Raw genomic sequence first — 22,631 nt, forward strand, 5'->3', positions numbered from 1 at the left:
AAACCAGTCCTTGGTACAACAATGCCTCACAAACAGTTGCAAGCCATCGCAAACTCAAAGTTAAAGAAGCACACATAAAATCCCCTAATCTCAGCCAGTGAATCTAGCACGTTCTTGACTATAAAGCTCAGATGCTTTGACAACATGCTGGCTCGATCCCTCCCTCTTGCTCTGCATGCAGAGTTAGTCTGACGTAGGTTCAGAGCTCGCTGTGTTAGCACCCTGAAGAAACAAACATGCACTTGTTCAATTTAAATTGTTAGTAGGTTGACAAGACTTTGGGATCAAGAAAGACATATAGACAAGAGTAGAGTAATAGGAAAATTAAATACCGGTAATTGCTGGTTCCTGTTACAAAGTAGAAAACTTAGGGAAGTTTCAATGCTTGCAATGCTTGTCTTTTCTTAAGAGAAAACATTGGTAAAGATGTACTCCGGGTAAATGGAACCAAGCAGATTTTCTGTGGCAAAAAATAGTATTTACTCTTGTCCATTTTCAAGAACTCTTATAAGGAAATATTGACATTGGAGTGTTGTGTTTATTAGCCTGATATTGTTCAATCTGAATCATTTGGAATAGACCTTTTATAATTAAAATCAATTTGATTCAAATATTAAAATGTTACTCCAAACTCCAAACTAAACGAGGTAATAAACCTTTTAATTATATTCAACAGCAAACAATTGATCTGATAAACAGCAAATAAAAACAGAATGATGTACCATAAAATGAAAATGTGAAAATAGAAAACATAAACACAGGACAAAATTCTAAAATAACACAAAAGATGCAATGAAAGAGGAGTATAATGTGACACCCATGGGAACATCCAATCAGTGAAACCTATTCACCAAATGAGCAATGACGTAAAGAGATAGAGAGCCACTGTATGCAAATACATGACTATGACCTGTGATGATCACATGGGCTTCACCTGATATTGATCACCTGCTGGCAGGCATATAGATACATGAGTGACACACAGATTGTGCGGAGTGTGCAAACCAAGCCATGCTGTGCTACTGACAATAAAATGCAGCCAACATCTACCTACACTACCACACATGCTACAGTCCTATAAGCAAGATCATCATCAAGTCCTTATCTGATATGGACAGTTCTTTTACAAATGACTTTCATTCACTTTATTTACTCAAGAATAAGTTCAGGGAAAAAAATGAAACTCTGCATATCCCATCCAGTGTTAGATATCAAGGGGATATACAGGGCGCCTTGGGGGGGGGGGGGGGGGGGTCTACAATGACATTTGATCTACTGTCCCCTAAATCAAACATTTTTAACATCAAGGTTACGACAAAGACCCACTTCCTTTCATTAATAATTTCAATTATTGCTTATCTGAATATTTTTCTCTCTAGACACTCGCTATAACATCATCAAATTTTAAAAACTGGAAATAGATATCTTGAAAAAGCCAATATTCAAATCGGCATTACTGGGATCACTTGCAGGACTACAAGCAAGGTGAATGGTTCAGGGATTATTACTCACAGTCAATCCACACTGACTATGTTCTATATACATAATATGAAAACATCTGTGACTGGCTAAACAGTGTGTGAAATTTCAGGTTGTCCTGGGGTCCTGGTGCAGTGCAGTGCAGTGCAGTTAGTGCGTGAGTGCATAGGGTTGCACCACATCAAAACTAGGGGACAGTGACATCCCATTTAGGGGACAGTGACATCCCAGCTAGGGGACAGTGTCATCACTGCTAGGGGACTGACATCCAAGCTAAGGAACAGTGACATCACTGCTAGGGGACAGTGACATGACAGCTAGGGGACAGTTACAACACAGCTAGCCAGAAATTGTACCAATGTGTGGTATCATTCTGATGTCATTTGTGTAATCCTTCAACACAGAGTGTAGCACAGACATTCAAAACACCAGCACTATGGCTATAAGACACATGAATATATTTAATAAAATGAACATTGTCGACAGATTTTAAAAGTAACTATAAATCAGGATAGGCTTTACAAAGTTACTTCCCTTGTATAATGCCTGAGGGGTGAAGACCTACGTCTAGTTATCTTCGACAAGTTGTCCATGTTTTCTGAATGACATGTCAGTGCTCAAGGAAGCTGTTTAATTTGAACTGAAACGAACTAACACAACCTCTGAGAAATCTTGGCCCTCAATATCGCAGGAATCACACAATATCACTGCATTTTCAAAAAAAATTAATTGTAATTATAATCATAATTATAACTAGTTTGTCCCAGCGAAACATACAGTGATCCACTCCATTCATGTGTGCCTTGCATGAACAATCTATATAAATTCTTTGTAATGTGTTTGCCACTTTGAAATATTCACAAGAGTGTTACCATTGACTGCTCACAAGTGCCAGACATCATGTTGACTTCGAACTTCTATGATTATGAACATAGTTTGATGTCAGCACTTGAAACTTTTGCCATTAACCATGTTTAATACAGTTCCAGTCATGGGAAACTGTCAGATAGTTGGGCTCCAGCTTGAACAATGCATATACCCTGCAGCTCACATGACTGGATCACAATACTGTGCACACACTTCATTATGGGCCATCCTTCACACACACATGCATCCAGCTTCAGTCAATGATTACCATGTCAGCTATGTCTCACATCTGCACAGTCAGACAATGCTGGAAATGTGGTAGGTAGAACTGAGACAGGCATTGGGTAGCTGGTTTGATTACGGGTAGAGTCTGCATTCACTTTCCCAAGTCAGCGAACACAGTCCATGTGGCATGGTAGTGGTTGTAGCATAAATCATATCTGTCTAGGGTGACTACACAACCATGTCTTAGACACACGCTCTGTGTATGAAGATAACCATTAGAAATAACTTCAACCTCATTTCCGGCAATAGACTTCCAAGGGTCAAATGTGTCTTCAGCCGCCCAGTCAAATTGTATATATAGTCTCGGGCTTGTACATTATAATGATGCAGGTGGCAATGACAACTACAACACATTACTGAACTGAAATAGAAATATTTTAACTGGCATTAAGCTAGCAACAAAACCAAGTCTGTTACTATCCAGATAATGAGCACAGCACATGCACTCTTGGATGAAAAGCAATTTGTCAGCAAGGTACTTCTACAAAGGATGAATGTCTGAACGCTAATGTGGGAAGAGTTGCTTCCCATGAAATGTGATTGTGTAACTGATGCACTCCCACACTGATGACAGATATGTAGACATCCAACATGATCATAATGATAAGAAACATTCACAAATAATTCAAATAAACAAAGTTCCTGTCACCTGAAAGAAATGTTTCATCTCATGCAGACAGATAAATGATCATCCACAGAATTCAACAAGGATTTCCATATATTTAAAACTGAAACTTAATCTGCTATATGACTTTTGAAATGATAGATTTAAAAATCTGTTACTGGAAATGTTTATTGACATAACCTAAAGTAATAATCCTTGTTGATTTCAATCCTATATGAAACTGGCATGAATTCCCACCAAATGCTGAAAAAGATGTAGAGAAAACTCCAATCTTACCTCTTCATTGATGCCATTTCTACTATCTAATGTATCCACACTCTTCCTCAGCATACTACGGGATAATTTATTACAGATTCTCACTGCTTGCATAGATTGCTGGAACACAAACAACATCAGTGTTTACAAGAGCTGTCAACATATTGTCCATTGCATTAGTTTGCTTTGTCCTTTATTGATAATGTGCTATGTACACACTCCTGGCTGTGACAGGAACGGCATGTATGCATTATGACAGAAGTTAGGGTCACAGTTTCAAAGACTTGCTATCCCTTTTCTTATTTACAGTCATCTTCTCTTTAACAAAGTTGAAAACTGGTGGCCTAGGACGCAACTCTGTGGGAATTGTGTGTTAAACTGGTCCCAGCAACGTATGTTTGTCTAGCGGGCCATTAAATGGATCAGGGTTGACTCAGATTGCATTGGCGATGCTCATAATATCAATCACTATAGTCCTCGCCACTTGAAAAAGAATACATAGCGAAGATAAATTGACGAAGATAGCTGCATGTGTGTTAATACTTATGAAGTGAAAACTTGTCATTCTGTCGATAAAGGAATATTACTTACAAAGAAGAAAACAGAGCTATCACTATCCCCGGCCATGGGGCACATTAGAATTGTATTCATATAGTAGTGAAAACATGGAACTACAAAAAAAGAATCAAATATATCTCTAAGAAGAAATAGGCACTGGTGTGTCTATATGCGATGAGAAGGTCTGATTTTACTTTACCCACTGCACACACTAGGTACTAAATCGAAGAAATCAAGGGCCGTAACTGTGCATACACAAATTTTCAAACTCATTTATGATCATGACCAGTAAGATCAGTGTAAATAGTAAATAGCTTTTGAGAAAATTTGTCCACTTTCTTAGCGATAAACATGATCATTGAGTTTTGATCACATGGTTACAATCCGTGCAAGAATCAACAGTCAGCTGATTGCGAGCGGTCATATTTTGCAGTGACCTTGGTTGATAGCACCTCAAATACTAAATCTGCACATACTTTGCTTTCTGTTCGTGCAGGTAAAATATGTAGTAAGTTGCACACATCACACTTTGCAATTCTTGTAATTTCTGTGTAAGTAATATTCCTTACCGGCGGAATGGCTTGTTTTCACTTTATAAGTATTAGCACACATGCAGCTTTCTTCATTGATTAATCATGGCAATATTTCGTGATTCTATTTCAAGTGGTGAGGACTATAGAAAGTCTGGTTCAGACTTGATTATTTACTGGCTCCTACAATACAGCGGTAGAAACTAACATTTTTGGTCCACTAGTCCTTATAATGATAACATATAGCAAAACCCTTAAAAATGGCAAATATCTACTAGTCCTTATGATACCTTAACTATTGGGCAGATTGGCAAGGACTATAGGACTACTGCTAATTTCTTACCCTGCAATATAACTGGACTACTGATGAATGTGGTGTAAAACAACAAACAAACAAAGCCTATGACAAAGCTAACTCATTTTTAAAGTTCTGCTTGAGAAAAAAACACTTGATGGATTGTTGATGATTTTCTCAGAAACTGTATAAGAATGTCTAAGAATCATGAAGACAAGCGCAATTGAACAAAGCGATAAACATGTTGTTTTTTCACAGCAATGTTCCCAGTATATTTGACGGCATTACATTGAATTTGGAACTAAACATGTAGCATAACATTTGAAACACAAAATGTAGCACCGTCCAGTTTTGGGGTAATTTAAGGGTTATTTTCATTCTGATGTCAAATATGCTTTCTAAATCAGAGGCGTGTTATTGTGAATAGAAACCTCTGATTAAGCAATCAGATTCAAACACGTTTTCTTAAATAGTCGAAAACTAGTTTGTACTGATTACTGGTACTGTGGATAATAAATTTCATGATTGATCCCCACTTCCCATGGCAAGGGAGTTAACTGACTATATAAGTGTCCAGTTTCCACCCTTGCTGAACTAGGCTGGAATGTTATATTTTGGTTGGACTAACAAGGCAATGCATAGTCCAAACAAAATCACGTAACGGAATTGACATCTCGTTTGTTGTAAACAACATGGCGACTGCTGTGCAGATTTCAGTCAATTTCAGGATGTGCAACACATGCATACCATCAACTTGGTGTCAAAAGAAATTTTCCAAATCTTTTCATGGTTTTAATCAAGGTGCTCATGTGATTTGATGAACTTCGCAAAGTATTATTACAACAATATTATTATTATTACAACATAGATTGTGATTATTGACCAAATTTTCATGACTGGGCCCTGCCATATTGTTTGAAGAAAATGCAATTAAACTGAGAACTGGAAACTAACTGGTCAAAAGGAGGTTCATATAAAGGACATAACTCATAATAGCCACGAGTGGTGCTACGATTGAACCACGAAATTCCAGCCTAGTTCGGCAACTGGAAACTGGACTTGTTTAGTCAGTTATCTCTGGAAGATGGATCAATCCCTTTGTTGAAATCAGTACCTTGTAACAACATTATTCCCCATCCTCCTCACCTTCCATCTCTTCCTTGCCATGAAAGCCTTGAAATTGTCAATGTTGATCACAGCAGACCTCCTGGCATTCTCCTGCTGTTTCTCTTGGGGCTGAATCAGAAACCACATACATGAAAACATTACTTCAAACCTATCAGTCATCTTCATTGCTACTCAGTGAGAAGGATTAACTTACAACAGTAAAACAGCTAGTCATGTTATCAAAACACATCACTTAAGCTTGAAACTAATAAACAAAAGTATAAAATAGCCAGAGATTAACCACAGAAGAAACATATTCTACAAGCTCCAAATGTAATTAATTTTCACATAAACAGAATCATGTACAATTTGCATTAATATGCTTTGATTAGTACACGGAAGGCATGGAAAGATCTCTTATCTAGCTTGCATGAAAAATAAACAGTCCTAACAAAACAGAATTGCAAACAAGATGAAATTCATTGGAAGTCTTATTCGTGTGAGTTAGGAACATGTAAGAATATTGAAAATACATCTATTTCGATGATTTTGATGTGTGCATAAAACTATCGAGTGCCACAAAGATTTTACTTTTTTAACAAAATGATTTGTTGGTTGCTAACGATACGAAGATGCAAAGTCATGCTTCTACTTGTGTTAAATTTGCAAGTCCTCTGCAGTTCAATGATAAGTCATGTGATGTACATGCTATAAAAATGATTCCATAATTATTTTTTAATTATTATTTTTCTAACATGAAATATTCTTTGTTTGGCATAAAAAATACTTGAGAGATGGGACTATATTGGCAGAATGTTTGAAGTGTAAGAGAATTCCTCAATCACCACAGCATGATGTGTGCCGGTGTTGTGGACAGGACAAACAGCGACAATTCACAGGGGCAGGGAAATATTCCTGCAGAAGAACAGGGATAGGATAGAAGGACACTATTGGATATGGATTAGGAAAGTCACTAGATCAACTATTGGCAGCATGTTGAACATAGGACTCCAGTTTGTCAGCTTCAACTGTAAGATACACAGTCAGAAAGCAGGGAGGCGCAGCACAAAACTGGTTACATCTGGATTAGTTGCCATGGTCACTCAACAGTCATACTACAGAATATATATAATGGGAAACAAACAAACAAACATGCATTATGTGAACATAAATGCATATAAAACAAAACAAATAAAACATTTTTCAAAGTTTTAGAAAACAAAACAATCTCCACAATGCTAATTTTGGTTTGGTCATTCCATATCATGTCAAGCCTTACAGATACCACCTCAACTCTTTTCATAATATCAATCAAAAGATGCTTGTTGCCAACATTATTAGGAAAGTTCTTTTGGGCACAAACACTTTGAGACCATTTACATGTAGGACACTTTTGACAAGCAGATTTTACAGTGTTCATGTAAGACTGGCACAGGCACTTGATGTTACTACAGTGTCTTAGTCATCAGCAGTAACTGCATACAGAACTGTTTAGTTGTGTTCCCTACTAATCATCCAGCACGATACAGGGCATGCACCAAGAACCACATCAAGGGAGATAACCCTTCTTAACCTTATCAATTGCTCAATGATTTAAGGGCTCCTCCAAGCAACCCTGCAATAAAACAACCTCACTGGAATCTGCTCACATGAATACACGTTTCGTCTATTATAATGTAAACATGCAGGCATAAATGAGATCAGGCATACTTGGAAATATCAAGCATATGTTTGTATTTGATGAATATAAAAAGATCATTGGGGCAATTCTTTTCTTCTTTGGGAGAAAATATTTTTCCAGGTAGAAGTGAATTTGGGAAGCGCAACACCTGGAATTGTTACATTTTCGTAACATTTTGTCATTCTGTTTGATTTTACTTCAACTGTTTCAACAGAATTCATAAGTATTTAATAGAGTGCTTTCCTTTCTGCTACTTCCTTACATACAGACAACTCGCAGAAAACAGTCGCCTAAATATTTGACATTGTAGGGAAGACTAGTTTCCCACACACAGGAACAACAAATAATTAAAGTACCTTTATCCAGGGATGAGCAAGGCACTGTTCCACGGTGGCCCTTTTTCTGCAAACACATGAAAACAGAAAAGAACTAAGAATATATTATGAAAACATACTTATCAACAGAATCTTCCTTTTGATATCAACTTTGCTTAAGAATCAAAAGGCGAAAATAATGTTCACTTTTACATCATATCACAGAGTTTAAATGAAATCAATATTTTGATGCACATACAGAAGCTCTGAGCGTTGCCATGATGGGGCTAAAACAAGGTCCGTCAGGCTCCGTACAATACTGACTATAAAAGTCCAGTTCCACCCTTGCCGAACAGGGCTGGAGTTGTGGATTTATATTTTGGCTGGACTAACAAGGCTATGCATAGTCCAATCAAAATTGCTTAACGACATCCGCTTCGTAAACAGCCCTGCAGTTTTCGGTCCAACTTGGTGTCAACAGATATTTTCCAAATCTTTTCATGTTTTTGAAGGTGCTCATGTGATTTCATGCACTTCATGAAGTAAGACTCGTCTTATTACAATATTGATCTTGATAATCGATCTGACTGTCTTGACTGGGCGCCACCATTTTGTTTGAAGCAAATGCAAGCGTTATGAGAGATGGAATCTGATTGGCTAAATTGTTAAATTGTGGCCTTGTACCTTAGTTGGCTGCCCCTCCAAAACTGGCACAGTTTGGAAAAGTACAAATAACCACACACACGTGAATGCACACCGCTTCACAAGTTAAAAAATATTGATGTTAATGCCCATTTCAGATCAGTGCTCCTAGTACTACAACACATAGCTACAGTCTTTAAGATATGTCTGTAGCCTTAACATATTGTTGTAGACACAATGACACAATAACACAATGAATCTGGGGCCCAAGATGGCTGCGTATTTATTGAATGAGTAAACATTATGTTACACCGGCATCTTGTTTTGTTCCATTAATGAACTTTAAATCATACATTCATGTTTCAGATTGCTTTTGAAATAAAAAAATTAGAATTATCAAACATATCGTGATAGTTATTGAAATACGGCCTTGTTCATCGTAAAATATTATGATACACTTCAAATCCATTGAACTACAATTTTGAACAAATATGACTAAGTATTGGCCATAATTAGCTTTTTCAATATGTCTGGCGAGGTGGCCATATAGAAAATTGAATTTGAGCAAGGTCAAATCATGGTCAAACTTGAAAATATCGTCAACAAGAGTCATCAGAAAGATGACATATCCCCCCGGCAGCTGTCTGTAAAGTAACCACAAGTAAATATGCAATTCTGTATGTAATGAGTCAACAGTTGAAAGTTCTTTAAGAAGCATACATTGTTTACCTACTGAATGGTTTTTGAATTCTGGCATGGAAACGAACCCGTTCCCCAATGGAGTCTAGGTCCAACTTCTTTCCATAAAATTGTAAAAAAGAAAAATTTGTAAAAAAAGAAAATATCAAAAGGCACCACTTCAGTATGTGCCTGATAGCTTTGCCAAGTTTCGATCAAATAAACTGAATGGTTTTTGAATTCTGCCCCGGAAACGAACCCCATCCCCAATTGAGTCTATGTCCAACTTCATTCCATAAAAATTTAAAAAAATAAAAATGAAAAATCCCAAAATATCAAAAGGCACCTCTTCAGTATGTGCCTGATAGCTTTGCCAAGTTTTGATCAAATAAACTGAATGGTTTTCAAATTCTGCCCCGGAAACGAACCCCATCCCCAATTGAGTCTATGTCCAACTTCATTCCATAAAAATTTAAAAAAATAAAAATTAGAAAAATCCCAAAATACCAAAAGGCACCACTTCAGTATGTGCCTGATAGCTTTGCCAAGTTTCGATCAAATAAACTGAATGGTTTTCGAATTCTGCCCCGGAAACGAACTCCATCCCCAATTGAGTCTATGTCCAACTTCATTCCATAAAAATTAAAAAAAAAAAAAATTAGAAAAATCCCAAAATATGCTGTGGGGATAAAAATGGAAGATATAAGCACCATTACTGGTACTAACTACACATATACCAAATTTCATTTCATTTTGAACTGAAGGGCTGAGTTATGGCAATAAAGAGTTCAGCTCTCAGTGTTGGAGAAGTGCAACGGTCAAAATGTAAAACATCGCAACAAATGGAACATATGCTAAGCATCACTACTACCTGCACATGTATAAAATTTTATTTCATTTTATAAAATCAAGGGCTGTGGCAGACATATTGAAAATTGGATTCAAACCTCTTCAAAATTGGGGTGTCATCAATGAAGGGATCAAGTATGTGATGTTTCAGCCTCATTGGTTTCTGAGAGATCATGTTTAAAAGGGTAGACACACTGAAGTGGACAAACAGGCCAAGACAAGAACTTTCAGTCAGGTGAGCTACAAACTGTCTCAAGATGTAAACACATCTCACTGCCCTGTTTACCTGGTGTTTTTGACAAAGAGTTTTCTGATGAAGTCTTTAGCGAGTTCACTGGTCTGCGAGAAGTACTCCTCATCAAAAGTGTAGTTGACAGCGGTGATGTTGTGGTAGGTCTCCTGCTGGTGGTCACCCAGGAAAGGGGATGCTCCGCTCAGTCTGTGGATAGACAAAGCAACACTCAACATCCACTGTCACAAGCTAGAACATGAAACTGTCACAACGATTCTCCTTTTCATACTCTCTTTCACTGAGGGGATAGTAAGAACTAAATGATTAAAAAAAACTATTATTTGGGGAGTTAAATCTTGGGGATAGACAAAATCTTGCCATCTGACTGGATTGGGCGGTCAATATGGTTTCATTGGAGTCCTGCCTGGATGGGCAACTACCACCCAGGGGGAATCTAATCCTGTTTACGCCTGTGTGTCTCTGTACCCATTGTGTCATAAGAGAGCTCACTTTCAGCATGTTTAACCACACCTGATGCACACCTGAATATACAGTAGAACACAGATATAACAAACACGGATAGAGTGAACAAACGGATACAACGAAATGTTCTTCCCGTGTGTAAACCTTGAAATGCTATATACATGTAGATATTTGATGAAAAATGTTATGAATTTAATGTTATTAAATGTTATTAATTAAATGCTATGATGGGATCACTGCTAAACAAGTCAATGCTGCAATTATGTGTATTGTGTTTTCTTTTGTCCAAGATAGCGGACGTTTCCAAGCAAAAACATACATGATTAACAACATACATAACAGACTGATTTCTCCAGTCCTTTTTAGTTTGTTATACCCATATACTACTGTATCATAATTTGAGTGCGTCTGATGAAAATAGGAATAATGATGGCCAATGATGACAAATAACTCTCCATTCATTCACTCACTCACTCATGATATGAAAACATCTACCAGTTACTGATACATTGCGTAGTATGTGACAGAATCGTGTTCAGTTCATGTCACTGTATAAATAACCAAAGCATTTCCAATAATCAAAGAGTATTTCTTTCATTGAAAAATATCAAAATGTCTCATCATCATCATCATGACAACACAAGCAACACAAGTGTAGTCTTTAAATAAGCAGAACACTGCCTCTGCTTATCGCTGATGAGTTGCTTTCTACGTCTGCAGTTCTAGTACAGTTAGATATATAGATTGTTTTAATTCTGTGTTGATAGTTATTTGCATGGCTGGCTGGCTGGCTGTCCACACACTTCCAGGGTACAGATGTTACCAGTGGTCTGGCCTGGATATGCAGTCGACATTGATCCAGCCCAATCTACAGTGAAACACTGCTGTCTGGAAACCACAGACCTTTGTAACTCCAATTCTGATTATGTTAAAAACATGAAAAAATCAAAATCAAAATGATCAAACACTCAGCCACTGAAATATTTATCATCGTTGTTTGTCAGTAACTTGTCCATGTATTTTAGAACATTATACACTTTAGCTGAATCACAGAGCACAACTAGATTACCAATTTTGAAAACCGAAAAGTGTCAGCATACCCCATGGTTTTACCTCAACCTACAAAACTATGAGTCCAGAGGACCCCCAATTACTAATTTCAAGGGTCCTGACAGGAAATATGAGAGTCCTGTAAAGTTATGAAATAGTGTAGTTATTGTACTGTAAGATCTAATAATTACTCTAATTACAGGAACCGTACATTTCTTGTCAAGAATTTGGTACAGGGAATATTATTCTGCATCCCTAGGGATACAATATATATTTTTTCTGCATTTATTCTCTTCATTTGTGCGTACTGGATGCACATTTCTGTATTGAGTAAAACCCTGTAACACAAGACAAGTATGACTGCATATTCCACGAATCATATTCAATTAAAATTAGGAACATAGACTATGAAATTAAGATGTGCTGTTTGTCTATAACAAATCATGCTTTGTGTTTGACATGATTCATTATCACCTAACCCCTTACATTCCTTGGCAAATACAATGTGTATAACCAGGGTTTTTTGTAGGACTTTAAGCTTAGTTCCCATGGTGGGCAAATGGGAAAACAAAAGACCTTTTACAGTTTAGGTAAATTGGGAATTTTTTTAAGGTCCGCATGTCCGCATGTTCATACATTACATTCAGTTTAATAAGTATAAAATAGTAAGTTAAGAGTCATAATGATAACCAAAATTAGGATATCTTTAATTCCTATTAGGAACTTTCACCAACATTTGTTGCAGACTTGGAGCCATATCAGCTCTGAGAATGCCAAGATAAATACTAATATCTGAATGCTTGCCAGCTGTGATGGAAGCTTCCTATGTATCAATATCAGAGATGTATATCCATAAACTAGTCAAATGCAAACCAACCAAGCAAATCTGTATATAACACACATGGCCTACTTATACACCTTGAATTGTTGAGTCAATGATTAGATTCATTCCACAACATAAATCCCTTGTGTTGCAGTATAGCATGGGGGTAACACATGCGACTAGCTGATATAGTGAGCAGGCTGATAGATGTGACAGGGGATCCAGCTACTGCCAAATACATGTATGTCACCATGCACTTGAAGGAGGATTGCAGGATCATTCAACCTAGGTGTCTGCATTCCAAATGCAAACATTCAACTTCCATGTTTATTCTCCTTACCCACTTTCACTACTCTGTGTGGGAATCAAGGGCACAATGAATAGTGACACTCAGTGAAGTGGCTACTGGGTTTGTGTTAAGCAGCGGGGCGTTACGTCAGCCACGATACTACCCTGAAGACAGCTGGGCAAGAGGGCAGTCAGAGGGACACACACAGCACCCAGGTGGGGAATTCAGCCCCCGCCTGGTGGTGCGTGACAAGTCAAAGCCCAAGTTTACACTGGGCCACCCCAGGACACCAGGAGGGAGTCTACTTAATGAACCTCCTTGTCTCAACCCATTGATGTGAATGTGTACTCATATTGCAGACACCCTCAACAAATTAACTCTTTTCAGACAGATAGATCCAGGCTATATGACATATGACCAACAACTGAACTACCCAATTGGCACTACAATGATGACAGGTTCAAATATCAACAGTTGGCAATAATGCTGTGCTATACTATCAAAGGCATTGAGAGATGTGTAAAAGTGTACAGTACCAAATACCAAACAATATGTTTCAATGCAACAAACCTTAGTAACTCCCTGACTTACACATTGATACATGACTAGAGGGATCAATGTTGGATTGAAATATTATTACAATGTGGTCACCATGCCAGCCATATGTGTAAAATAGTGGTCCTTCTCAGAGATACTTTTGTTGGGATCACATTCACAAAATTTAAACCCTATATCAATTACAAGCAAAAACAGGAGTAAAATACATTAATGGGCAGACATGAAGGACATCGGCCAAAATATATACATGTAAAAAGCCAAACCTGTAGTATATGTTTTCTCACATACTATCTGTGTAACAATTATATGAGTGAGTGAGTGAGTGAGTGAGCATGATTTTATGCCACTTATAGCAATATTCGAGCAATATCACAGCAGGGTGTGTGTTTATGTTTGTGTTTGTGCGTGCGTGCGTGCGTGTACGCCACCCCACTGCCTACATGCAGAAATAGCTGAGCAGACAGGGCATTGTGGGTCAATTATGACATTCTAAATACATATATTGTGCTATGCCCATCACGTTAGATATAAATTGGAATTATGAGATGGTCAGTTATACAACTCATGTTAAACCAAAAAATCACATCTTCAAATTTATGTTAAATTAAAAACAAACACTGCAGCTGCAATCCTCATTATGAGAAATAAATCTGACACACAAATGATTAACTGGGTGTGGCCTTGGTAACCGAAGAGATCTGCAGATATGGAGAAGTTAAAGATGGAGCTGATATTGCTGCCTGAGATCTGTTTATTCCGGGAGAAGGCTGCTCTAGCATATGGCCCCCTGTTACAACCCTTAATGTAAAAATTACTCTTCGCCCCCTGTGCAGCAGGATCGGTGTGTATCACTCCCATCTCCAGGCAAGCCAACAGATGCCTGCTGCCTTGTACAAGATAGGGACTAGGCATACCAGCATCTCAAGGTACACTGGGTAAATGAGAAAACAATGCTGCTTACAGAGAGTCAACAATATTTGGCCATTTTAGGAGGAATTTTCCAAGATTAGAACAGTTCATCTACCATATTGAATTGCTTTGATGTGGTTATCTTTTAAACAAAAAGGGGACATGGCGATGATGAGATATAAGATACCTGGTACTGGTTTTGCCTCGTGCATTAACACAGAATGTTGCATGTGTGTGAGGGAAGGACTTATGAGTTTAGAAACTTGTTAAAACTAGTCTGGTCAGATAAATCAGATATGTTATTCCTAAATGAAGAGCAAATTCTGCTAATGTCATGTCCACCTGAAGAAACAAGGACATTAAGGAAGTGTTTGTAAAGATGTAATCATGTAATGAATCTTCTGTAGCATTTACCTCCGTAAGTGAAGTGGGATATCACAAGGCAAGATCATATTTAGAAAGTCGAAGGTATTGTTGAAGGTATTAAGATGGCATTAGGTTGCACTAGTACCTCATGTGGATTGAAATAGAATCGGTCCCCTGTATGCCATGCTTGTCATTAAAGTGGGAAGCTGTTAGGGGTACCTGCCAGCAGGGGAATAGACACTGGTTGTGGGAGGCTGTTAGGGGTACCTGCCAGCAGGGAAATTGACAGTGGATATGGGAGGCTGTTAGGGGTACCTGCCAGCAGGGGAATGGACAGTGGTTGTGGGAGGCTGTTAGGGGTACCTGCCAGCAGGGGAATGGACAGTGGTTGTGGGAGGCTGTTAGGGGTACCTTCCAGCAGGGGAATGGACAGTGGTTGTGGGAGGCTGTTAGGGGTACCTGCCAGCAGGGGAATGGACAGTGGTTGTGGGAGGCTGTTAGGGGTACCTGCCAGCAGGGGAATGGACAGTGGTTGTGGGAGGCTGTAAGGGGTACCTGCCAGCAGGGGAATGGACAGTGGTTGTGGGAGGCTGTTAGGGGTACCTGCCAGCAGGGGAATGGACAGTGGTTGTGGGAGGCTGTTAGGGGTACCTGCCAGCAGGGGAATGGACAGTGGTTGGGGGAGGCTGTTAGAGGCACCTGCCAGCAGGGGAATGGAAAGTGGTGATTGGAAGCTGTTAGGGGTACCTACCAGCAGGGGAATGGACAGTGGTTGGGGAAGGCTGTGAGGGGGTACCTGCCAGCAGGGGAATGGACAGTGGTCTGGAGAGGCTGTTAGGGGGTACCTGCCAGCAGGGGAATGGACAGCGGTGATTGAAGGCTGTTAGGGGTACCTGCCAGCAGGGGAATGGACAGCAGATGTTGGAGGCTGTTAGGGGGACCTGCCAGCAGGGGAATGGACACTGGAGGTGGGAGGCTGTTAGGGGTACCTGCCAGAAGAGGAATGGACAGCAGTTGTTGGAGGCTGTTAGGGGTACCTGCCAGCAGGAGAATGGACAGCGGTGATGGGAGGCTGTTAGGGGGTACCTGCCAGCAGTGGAATGGACAGTGGTTGTGGAAGGCTGTGAGGGGGTACCTGCCAGCAGGGGAATGGACAGTGGTTGGGGGAGGCTGTTAGGGGTACCTGCCAGCAGGGGAATGGACAGTGGTGATGGAAGGCTGTTAGGGGTACCTGCCAGCAGGGGAATGGACAGCAGTTGTTGGAGGCTGTTAGGGGTACCTGCCAGTAGGTGAATGGACAGAAGTCGCGGGAGGCTGTTAGGGGTACCTGCCAGCAGGGGAATGGACAGCAAATGTTGGAGGCTATTAGGGGTACCTGCCAGCAGGAGAATGGACAGCGGTGATGGGAGGCTGTTAGGGGGTACCTGCCAGCAGTGGAATGGACAGTGGTTGTGGGAGGCTGTTAGGGGTACCTGCCAGCAGGGGAATGGACAGTGGTTGGGGAAGGCTGTTAGGGATACCTGCCAGCAGGGGAATGGACAGTGGTTGGGGAAGGCTGTTAGGGGTACCTGCCAGCAGGGGAATGGACAGTGGTGATGGATGGCTGTTAGGGGTACCTGCCAGCAGGGGAATGGACAGCAGTTGTTGGAGGCTGTTAGGGGTACCTGCCAGTAGGTGAATGGACAGAAGTCGTGGGAGGCTGTTAGGGGTACCTGCCAGCAGGGGAATGGACAGCGGTGATGGGAGGCTGTTAGGGTGTACCTGCCAGCAGGGGAATGGACAGCAGTTGTTGGAGGCTGTTAGGGGTACCTGCCAGTAGGTGAATGGACAGAAGTCGTGGGAGGCTGTTAGGGGTACCTGCCAGCAGGGGAATGGACAGCGGTGATGGGAGGCTGTTAGGGTGTACCTGCCAGCAGTGGAATGGACAGTGGTTGTGGGAGGCTGTGGGGGGGTACCTGCCAGCAGGGGAATGGACAGCGGTGATGGGAGGCTGTTAGGGGTACCTGCCAGCAGGGGAATGGACAGCAGTTGTTGGAGGCTGTTAGGGGTATCCACCAGCAGGTGAAAACACAGATTACTGTCGATTGACAAGGTCATACTGTCTAATTCAAATCATTCTATCACTGTGATCAGATTTCATTTAGCATTCTTGACCTCCACCTCCAGCCCAAGCATGATGCAACCACAGAACTGTGTGCAATGCTGGTAATGTAATTACTATCTTTATTACTAGGTTGACAGAGTCACTTACTGGAAAATGGTATGCAGGAAGATAAAAAACTTATGTATGTTGGACTGCCACCATTTGGCAGAGGAACAAACTTGCAGGGCAATAAGAGTCCTTGTAATGGAATCTGGCTTAACCAGACTCATTCTCAGATTGTGGCAGACCTGACTTGCCAATACCAGCATGCACGTGATATGTGAAAAAGAATGAAAACATATACTCCCATTCTAACTAGCTCCTTTCAGGTAATAGATCTAGCCATGCCTCATCACTAACCTAACATCAGAAAACACTTGTTATACCTCCTGATGCCTGATAAAGGGAAATAAACCCCACATCCTGACATCATTGTCTACCTCAGCTACACCTCCTGATGCCTGATAAAAGGAGATAAATCCCACACCCTGACATCATTGTCTACCTCAGCTACACCTCCTGATGCCTGATAAAAGGAGATAAATCCCACACCCTGACATCATTGTCTACCTCAGCTACACCTCCTGATGCCTGATAAAAGGAGATAAATCCCACATCCTGACATCATTGTCTACCTTAGCTACACCTCCTGATGCCTGATAAAAGGAGATAAATCCTGCTTCCTGATGTCAATGTCTACCTCAGCTACACCTCCTGATGCCTGATAAAGGGAGATAAATCCTGCTTCCTGATGTCAATGTCTATCTCAGTTACACCTCCTGATGCCTGATAAAGGGAGATAAATCCCGTTTCCTGCTGTGAATGTCTATTTACTACACCTGATTCCTGATATCTACCTGCTACACCTCCTAATGCCTGATAAAGGGAGAGAAATCCCACATCCTGATATCAGTCTGTTACAGCTCCTGATTCCTATCAATGGGAGATAAATTGTACCTATGATGTCAATATCTGATAAAGGGAGACAAATCTGACATCCTGACATGAGGGTCTTGCCCAAGTCACTCTACACATCCACATCAATTACTAATATGTATTAGGAAATAGGGTGAGCAAAAATTTTTTATTGATATTTAAAGGAATTGAGTGTTATATGTATCAGGAAATGTACCAGACCTTTATGTATAATACTCAATTCTTTTAAATATCAATAAACAAATTGTGCTCACCCTACCCTCAACCTCAGCAGCTCTTACAACTACCATTGCAACTCCTACAGGCATGGCATCAGTTGAGGAGGTGCATCAGGATCAGCTTATACTACAACAGAGCACATATCATACCTCACATCATGAACAGTTGGGGGGCACGGGTGGCCCAGCCGTCTAAGGCGCCGCGATTCGTTTTGCAGAGTTGCGTTCCTTGGGCACGCCAGAAACCTATGATTGTGGGTTCAAATCCCGGTTCGCCCCAATTATGTTTCTAGGTTTGTCAGCACCATACCTGTGCTCATGGGTTTCACTCAAGTGGTAAACGTCTGAGACCTGCATCCTCCCACATTAAGCTGACATGCTGGGATATAACTGGAATACTATTAAAAGCAGCGTTAAACCCAACTCACTCACTCACTCATGAACAGTTGAACATCTGCAATTGTCAGCTAATTGCATGTCACCCACTTGGTAGTAAAGTACTTATGTAACCTGAGAGTTGTAACTCGAGAGACAGAAAAATAATTGCTTGGGATGAAAAAACAACACTGATGGTTGTTTCATAAGTGGAAGGAATCATGTCATCTATGCAGTCAATGTTTTTGCTCAGTCTCTCAACTATATCTTACATGTACAGCGAAGACTGAGTGCATTACGAGTACAGTTTTTCCCTCATGTCATCTGTAGGCTGGTAGACTCTGGGGTTAGCGTTTGGAGCTTGTTGTCTGAAGACAACTGCCACAACTCAGAATGATGGCCTTGGTGTAAAACACTAGAATCATGCAAGAATGAAAAAACAACTTTACTGGCTTGTTCCAGTGGATTGCTACTAGCATTTCATGATATAAGCTATTGTTTTCACATATATCTGTACATGGATTCAAACAAATTGTTCTGAAATCCAGAACACGTCACTGCTTTTTAATTAAAGTGAATTTCTGAAGAAGAAAAAATGAATGTTTGTCTTTTATATATACTCACCGAGAAATGACCATTATGTTCTTCATATATATTAACCAACATGTATGGTATTCAAGTTTCTTTTGGCAGTGAGTATATATACAATTTTCCCCATACAATATCTCAACCCTTGGCAATAAGTTCAAATTCTTTCTCAAAGATATCTGGTCATCCTTAAAACCCTGACCACCATATTACTTGCATGACCGCTCCCTTGACAGTACACCCTCCATCTGAAACACTCATGTTCCTCCATCCATTTCCCTAAAAAAACAAACATTTTGGGCAAAACGCAGATTTGTTTTGAACCAAAATAAAGTCTAACTCCGGAAATATGCACACTTGGATAAATGTGCACTTTTTAGACTTTTCTGCCTGCATTTGCTGGTGTTGGATGCAGGTAGAGCCAGCAGCATGTTGTGACTCATGCACGTGTGTGCAGGTGAGATATGAGCACACGCAGCCCTGCACCACTTCCTCTCACCAACTCACACTGCAGTATTTCATGACAGTCTCCAACATGATCAGGATATGATAAGGAAATATACTACTCTTGCAAGCTGTCTTTTTAAAACTTGTATAATGGGGTTTCCATCTTAGGATAATGTAGGAAATGGCTTATCAAGACTAAAATGGAATATTTGTTTTTTCACTTCAGCTGGGGTCTGATGAAGCTGTTAAGTTAAAGAGGAGGTGGCATTCATTTCCTCCTTCACAGATGCACTACACAGAGATACCAAAGGTAAATTACTTCTTAAAAGCAAACGTATCTCAGGAGGAAATGTGCTTATTTGGATTCAAAGTAGTATGTAAGTTTCCCAATGTGAGTGAATAGGTTCAACCTTTGATGATGATGATGATGATGATGATGATGATGATGATGATGATGATGATTACATGTATTATTATTTCTTGTAATGTTTCTTCTGTTCTGTGGGAATTCCAGGTGGAATTGGTGTTCAGTATCTCAATTAAGCTTGTCATAAGACCCTCGACTGACATTTAGTTCCAGAAATACTTTTATCATATTTAAAACTATATCTGCAAAATAAGAAATATAATCAAAATGAGAGCCCAGAACAATGCTTAATTTCAGGAACTAAACAAATCTGCCAAAAGGCTCTAATTTGTTGAAATTTCTGTAATCTTGTCAGTGCATAGAGCTGAAGACTTGCCAAATTATTCCAGATTTGAGTTGGATGTATTTGTAATTCTCTAGGGTCTGGGAGAGTGACTAATGAGACCCAACCAATTGAGGATCCGGTGGTTTATAATGTATAGTCCTACCCTGACACTTTTGATAGTTTCTCAGGCACTTAACAACTTGGCAGAATCGATTACCGGTAATAACAGGCAGCGAGGCTGCTGTAATACAGCTCGAAAAATTGCCGACTTATATAAAACATTATTCACTCACTCACTGATTAAGTTTCTCAAGACCAAATTTAGTATCAGTACAAAAAAAATTATATATATTCATTTCAAGTAAGAAAAACATTTACTTTTATGCCTAAAGCAACTCCACATAATTATTCTCTGTACATTTAATCAACATAAAAAAGCCAAGCAATCGTTCCTCTGTTGTTGCTGAATGCTATTGAAAGTGCAGCATATTCTGCAGCTGGTGATGCTGTGTGTGATCGCCTGTGGGATGGGGGAAGACAGGCTGTCAGTAGAGCCATGACAGGAAGGCTGACACACTATCAACTTCCTTCATCAGTAGCTGTACAGGCCGCGTCATCATAACTCTTGTACCACATGCCTTGTTAACCAACACCTCATCTGTTTAGTTCTGAATATTTAACAGGTCATTCCAACACACTTTTGCAGTATGGTGACAGGTTTAAGTAGGCTTGAGTGAAAAATAGGCCGAAATGGTGCATTTGTGAAGAGTAAGTAGTGAGAGTGATATTTATGTTTTGCTTACGCGAATAAAAATATATTATTTTCACGTTCATAACTATTCTTTTTTTTTTCATAACTTTATAACAGGTTGAACAATTATCTGATCTGACAATATCAGGAATATCAGATATTGTTTTATACATGCTCACTGAGTGATAAAAAAATGATTTTGTTTCTCTAATCTTTCTAAAAAATCACAAAGATAAATGTATATAATGAATATTGTTAATGATGTGATCAACCAATCCAATAACCCTGGTTTACAATCCTTGTTGTAAAAGGCGACTAACTGGATCGGGTGGTCAGGCTCGCTGACTTGGTTGATACATGTCATCGATCCCAATTGCGTGGATCAATGCTCTTGATATCAATCACTGGATTGTCTGGTCCAGACTTGATTATTTACAGACCGCCGTCATATAGCTGGAATATTGCTGAGTGTGACGTAAACAACAAACCAATCAACCAACCAACCAACCAACCAATCCGATAAATAGGCAAATAAGGTCAGCTTGCAGGAACTTCAGTCACTGAAACAATGTTCTAAACATTGATCATTTTAAGAATAACATAACAGTCGAACCTCGCTCATCCGGACACATGCATTTTCTCAAATATTGCCCGGAAACATGGGTTTCTGGATATAAGAATCCCTTGTTAATTGACCAGAGTTACCAACCAACCAAAGTGGGACACAATAGTGTGCATTTTGGACTGTTGGTACTTGAAATTCTCTGTCCAGATTTTTTAAGCCATTTTTGGATAAAAGGAAGATTTTATGTGGAATATATATTATTTCACATAAATATCAACCAGTAGGCAAGGTTTATGGGTATCTTGAGACTGAATATTATAAGGAGATTATTACCCTCATGTGTTTCCTATTGTAAATATCATATCGCCAGGTGAACAGAAGAAATATTTTTTTATTCCTGTTACATAATTATAAAATATTTACAATGTGGAAACATACTCAACTAATAATCTCTAAATACCACCTAAAACCATACAAGGTATTTGTGTTAAATCAGATTTACTCTGCCTCACATGAACATAAGTCAAGGGGATTTATGCAATACTTCCTAGATGTACTCGTTTAGTAAGATTTGTACATATAATTCAACATCTCTATGTATGTTACCCCAAAACAGCCAATCATTCATAACATATTACTGTGATGAGTAGATAAGACAGCATCCTGACATCATGAAATGTACATGGATGCCTCACCTGCTGAGAATGGCATCCATTCTCATCTCTCTAAAGATGAGGTAGCATTACCTAAAAAAACCCCAGCTTTACAGAGAAAGAGTTCTTTTCCAATGGAATCTGGGTTTATTAGCTGAGCAACAAATTACAGCACATGTTGCAGAACTTGCTGTTTGCAGCAGGGAGTGACAGTTGCAGGTTTCAGCTTACCCACAACATAGGGAAGTTACACACAACATTGGGAGGTTACACACAACATAGGGAAGTTACACACAACATTGGGAGGTTACACACAACATAGGGAAGTTACACACAACATAGGGAGGTTACCCACAACATAGGGAAGTTACACACAACATTGGGAGCT

At 39.6% G+C, this 22,631-nt stretch overlaps 1 protein-coding gene across 3 annotated transcripts in view; it reads right to left on the reverse strand.

The window, feature by feature from the left end:
- Positions 1-22,631, reverse strand: part of LOC124135704 (death-associated protein kinase 1-like) — a 165,375-nt gene that overhangs the window by 89,455 nt on the left and 53,289 nt on the right. For all 3 annotated transcript variants that reach the window (XM_046501183.2, XM_046501182.2, XM_046501184.2), the window contains exons 6-9: positions 10,452-10,604; positions 8,039-8,084; positions 6,041-6,130; positions 3,533-3,631 (exon numbers count right to left, since the gene is read on the reverse strand). In XM_046501183.2, coding sequence (XP_046357139.1) covers positions 3,533-3,631; positions 6,041-6,130; positions 8,039-8,084; positions 10,452-10,604 — 388 coding nt within the window. The remainder of the gene's footprint in view (positions 1-3,532; positions 3,632-6,040; positions 6,131-8,038; positions 8,085-10,451; positions 10,605-22,631) is intronic.

Source organism: Haliotis rufescens, unplaced genomic scaffold, assembly GCF_023055435.1.
Source record: "Haliotis rufescens isolate VD_foot unplaced genomic scaffold, xgHalRufe1.0.p SCAF_1, whole genome shotgun sequence".
Classification (NCBI taxonomy): Eukaryota; Metazoa; Mollusca; class Gastropoda; order Lepetellida; family Haliotidae; genus Haliotis; species Haliotis rufescens.